Source organism: Gekko japonicus, unplaced genomic scaffold (genome assembly GCF_001447785.1).
Source record: "Gekko japonicus isolate JY-2015 unplaced genomic scaffold, Gekko_japonicus_V1.1 scaffold2703, whole genome shotgun sequence".
In the NCBI taxonomy this organism is placed as follows: Eukaryota; Metazoa; Chordata; class Lepidosauria; order Squamata; family Gekkonidae; genus Gekko; species Gekko japonicus.
This window is the reverse complement of record NW_015161485.1, coordinates 1-4,700: the sequence shown is the minus strand read 5'-3', so window position 1 is coordinate 4,700 and position 4,700 is coordinate 1. Positions and strand designations below refer to the sequence as shown.

At 47.6% G+C, this 4,700-nt stretch overlaps 1 protein-coding gene across 1 annotated transcript in view; it reads left to right on the top strand.

Moving 5' to 3' along the window:
- Positions 1 to 3,594, top strand: part of TM2D3 (TM2 domain containing 3) — a 12,319-nt gene extending 8,725 nt beyond the window's left edge. The window contains exon 5 of the mRNA XM_015429163.1: positions 2,732 to 3,594. Coding sequence (XP_015284649.1) covers positions 2,732 to 2,982 — 251 coding nt within the window. The 3' untranslated portion in view covers positions 2,983 to 3,594. The remainder of the gene's footprint in view (positions 1 to 2,731) is intronic.
- Positions 3,595 to 4,700: the final 1,106 nt, after the last annotated feature.

Below are 4,700 nucleotides of genomic sequence, written 5' to 3'. Positions count from 1 at the left end.
TGGATGACGTTGGGCAAGCCATAGTTCTGACAAGAGCTGTTCTTGAAAAGGAGCAGTTTCTGTCAGAGCTCTCTCAGCCCCACCTACCTCACAGGCAATGTTCCCTCTAACCTGTGGTTTTGGAGTCTTGAGAGCAAAGATTCTACTTTGTGAGCTACTGGCATTAAAGTCGGGAGCGAGCAATCTGGCTACTGCATAAATTAGTTTGCTCTGGAGCCGTCCCTCCTGAGCAAAGACAAAAATGTGTGGGCCAGAGGCTAAAAAACTGTGAGCCAGCTCGCACTAACTCAGTTTAGAGGGAACACTGCTCACAGGGTGTCTCTTGTGGGGAGGGGAAGGGAAAGGAGTTTGTAAGCTGCTCTGAGACACCTTTGGGTAGTGAAGGGCGGGGTATAAATCCAATCTCTTCTTCTTCTTCTTCTTCTGATTGGCACTCCTCTGCATGCAGCCAGCTGGGTGACCTTGGGTCAGTCACAAGTTCTCTCGGCGCTCTCTCAGCCCCTACCTCCCTCACGGGGGAGCCTGTTGTAGAATTGGTTACAATGCTAGTAATCTCATATTAGACAGAGTCTCAAAGAAGTGAAAAGTTCTTACCCAAAGTTTTAATCCAAAGTTCTCTTCAATGAACGCTGCAAAAAAATTTTTTGATGAGCTACAAGCCTCCTCCAAAGTGAAAAGCACGTTCAGTCACTCTTTAGCCTTGCAAAGTTTTATAGAACACAAAAGGCATGGCTAATTAAAGGGACACAGTCCTCTACCAAAAGTCATGCTTGAGAATGAGAGATACGTTTTTGGGAGACTCTGTCCTTACATTAAAGGAGTATGTCAGCCAGCGAGAGAGCTGATCACCAGCCTGCCTGTTACCTGATCGTCGTTCTGGGCTCTGATAGCCAGTGCTCTAGACCAGGGTTCCCAACCAGGACTTCCCCTAAGGGCTTTGCAGAAAGTGGGCAGGGCTTCTGTAAGACAGGGCTTGCTTGTTTGTTTTTCCGTGGGTGCAGAAGAGCGCCAGCAGCCGCTGGAGGACCAAGAGGACTGAAAACCGCCAAGGCTTGTGGTTCCACTTCCCCCTTTAGGTTTTCCTTCTTTCTTCCCCCTTCTCTTTTCCCCTTCCTTCGCCCGGGCGTCCCTTAATTTCTTTTTATTGCCCTTTGGCGATTGTTTTGCAGACGAGGAGGGGAGGCATTGCGTGTGGCTCTGCCCCCTGGGTTCGTTTGGCTTCCCACACACCTTGATTTCATGCATGTGCCCCCGCCCCCGTGTTCTGGATATCTGACAGTGTGCCACCCCTTTCTGCAGATCTCTAAACCTGCAGATTGAGGCCACTGCTGACACTGAACAGGCTTTGCCCGCAAATATAGGGGGACCCCCCCCCCCAGGTCTGCAGAAAAACTCAAAATGTTTTTAAAAATAGATTGGGCGGTGGGTGAGGATGGGTGCCACACCTGGCTGCTGTGGCCGGGCTCAAAGGTGGGCGGCGGGGCCCGGAGCTGCAATGGCCTTGGCAACGTGGGGGGAGATGGGATTCCCCCACGCACATCTCGCAGACACCCCCCCCTTGCGTGATGCTGATTCTAATTTAAGGTGGACTGACCTTGGAATGATCGTATAGTATGGAAAACCCAACAACTCTTAAAATCCGGCTCTGCTGCAGAGTGTCGATCCGTCCTCATAAGTGCATCTGACGCTACTACCTCTCTGTCAGTTTATAATTCTCTGATATCACATATTTCTGAATCACTGAGTTATCAGCCCAGGCAGAGGTACAACTAATTTAGTAAACCCAGGGCTATTTTTGGGCAGGAACGCACAGGAACGGAGTTTCAGCTGGCTCCTGAGTTGGCCACGGCCAGCAGGAACTCATTAGCATAATAGGCCACACCCAACAGCAGAAACACATTAGGATTGGCCTCATTAGGGGTGTGTGGCCTAACATGCAAAGGAGTTCCTGCTACAAAAAAAAACCCCTCTGGGTTTTGACAACAAACAAGGTAAACAGAATAACAAGCAAAAGGTGGGTGTGGCTGGATAACCACACTTCTGGTAACATGGGTGTGTGGCCTAATGGGCTAATGAGCTGTTCTAAGAGGGGTGTGGCCTAATATGCTAATGAGTTTCTGGTGTTGGGTATGGTTTATTATGCTAATGAGTTCCTGCTGGGCTTTTTCTACAGAAAGAGCCCTGAGTAAACCCTATACACTCATGGCTTGACAGAAAATGCAGAGAAGCAAAAACTTTTACTACGTAAAGTTTATAGTCACTACCGCAATTCAAAGGCCCCAACGTTGCCGCCAGAATATTTTAAACTTCAGAATCAGCGGCACCAACTTATCAAAAAAAGGGAGGCATGGCTACATTAGAATTCAATGGGACGAATTATATAATGCCACAACCCTAAATAATTCCAAAAATTTTTGGGCCGTAGTCTCGGGTGCATTTCGGACTGATCGTCTTACATATTCTCCACCTCCCCCAAGGTTTTTGTTGAAAATTTAACATCGGACACAAAAACAAACCAGTGACAGTAAGCTGTCATAAACGTGTGAGGTCATAGTAAATAATCCAGTATCCATTAATCAACATAGTAAAACAGTTATAACACAATTCTGATCCAAATGGTCTTCGTTCTGAGCAATAAAATTTAAAACAGGGTGCCCAAAATCACAGTAATCAAAGAGAGGCAGAGCAAGGCTCTTTATCCGAGGTTTGTATCAGTATCCTTTCCGTTCAGATTGCTTTGCTTTTGGCATCACAAATGGCAAGGGGGCCCCCCGGATCGATGCAGCCACTAACTCATTCCTGCGTTACGTTTTCAGCATCACCCTCGGTGGCTTCGGAGCGGATCGTTTCTACTTGGGCCAGTGGCGGGAGGGCCTGGGCAAGCTCTTCAGCTTCGGCGGCTTGGGGATTTGGACCCTGATAGACGTGCTGCTCATCGGGGTCGGTTATGTGGGTCCCGCCGACGGCTCCCTCTACATCTGACTCATCGCCGCAGCAGACATCGGACGCCGGCCGGCGCTGGGAAATACACAAACCGGACCTCAAAACGTAGGCCTAGAAGCGCGTGTTCCTTAGGAGCACATATATTTAATGTACAGTATCTGTACTTAGTCCGCCTTTAACTTAAGGTAAAATAAACGGATGGATCATTGAGCTGTGCTTTCCCAGAGTTCGTCTCCGTTGACTTTTCAAATGCACCTTATTTTTTTTTTCTATGAAAAATGTTTTGAGTTGCAGAAGGACAAGAAGTGACTGATTCGCACTAGTGGATGTTGCAAGCCAGTTTCCTAAGCATGCTTTGGAAGAATTCCACCACCCCATCCATGCAGCCGTTCCAGCAGTGTTTCTAATCATATAAGCTGCATCTTGCCTTTTAAGTCTTGATTGTTCTGTGGCGTGATTGCAAGGAAGGGGGTGCAGAAGCCTTGTGCATGGAGTTGTGTTGCATAACTGCTGGGAGTCTTAATATCGGCCTGGGTTTGAAGGGATAGAAATGCTCAAGGCTTGGAAACGAAATGTACTATTATAAAACTAAGGTAGTTGACCCGGATGGCCCAGGCTAGTCGAATTCTGTCAGATCTCAGAAGCTGAGCACTTGCGGGAAGAAACCACCAAGGAAGTCCAGGGTGATGACGCGGAGGCAGGAGGCGATGGCAAACCACCTCTGTTCATCTCCCGTCTTGGGGTTGCCATAAGTCAGTTGCAACAGGATGGCGGTTTCTACCAGTACCATCACATGAAATGAAAAAATAATGTCTGAGAATAATAATTGAGATTGAACAGGCTTGTTACTCAGTTACACGCCGCAATTTAAGCAATTCCGGGAGTTCCATAATTTTTTAAAAAAATCAGTGTCACCTGTGGAACGCCCTGTGGGATTTTTGCAGTAAACAGATAGCCACATATCCCCAATGGAAGCTTGCTAGTAGATTTTGGAATGGCTAAGGAACACTTAGGGCTGCGGTGGCTCAATGGTTAAGACGCTGAGCTGCAGACCGTCAGGTCGGTAGTTCAGCAGTTCGAGACCCGAGTTGCTGCATGACGGAGTGAGCTCCCGTCTCTGGCCCCAGCTCCTGCCAACCGAGCAGTTGAAAGCAAGAAATTGCAAGTAGATAAATAGGTACCACTTCGGTGGGAAGGTGACAGCGTTCCATGCGCCTCAGCGTCTAGTCACGCCGGCCACATGACCACGGAAACGTCTTTGGACAGTGCTGGGTCTTCGGCTTGGACCCGGAGATGAGCACCGCACCCCTAGCGTCGGATTCAACTGGCTTTTGAGCAAGGGAATCCTTTACCTTTAAGGAATACTTAGTAGAAATGCTTTTTCTGGTTCTAGATGCTTCCGACCACTGAGTTGCGTACGTTTGAAATTTACATCCAGCTTCCATTCTGTATCTCCCGTGCGTTTCGTTTGTTTGCTTTATTTCTGAGGAGTAAGGAGGATGTATGTTACATAAGAACGTTCTCAGTCTTAACGGACAGAACGTTCGACTGTATTTTGCGATTGCCGGGTAAACGTCGAAGTCGCATCTTCTCCTAAGTTAAATATGATGGATTCTTAATAAACGGTATTTTGTTTTATGATGGCTTGTATTTGCACGTTCGTGGTTTGATTTCCCCCACACACACACGATTCTCCACTACAGCAATGATAAAAACAAACAGATGATTTACAGGAGGCATAAAGCCTATTTGGCGTC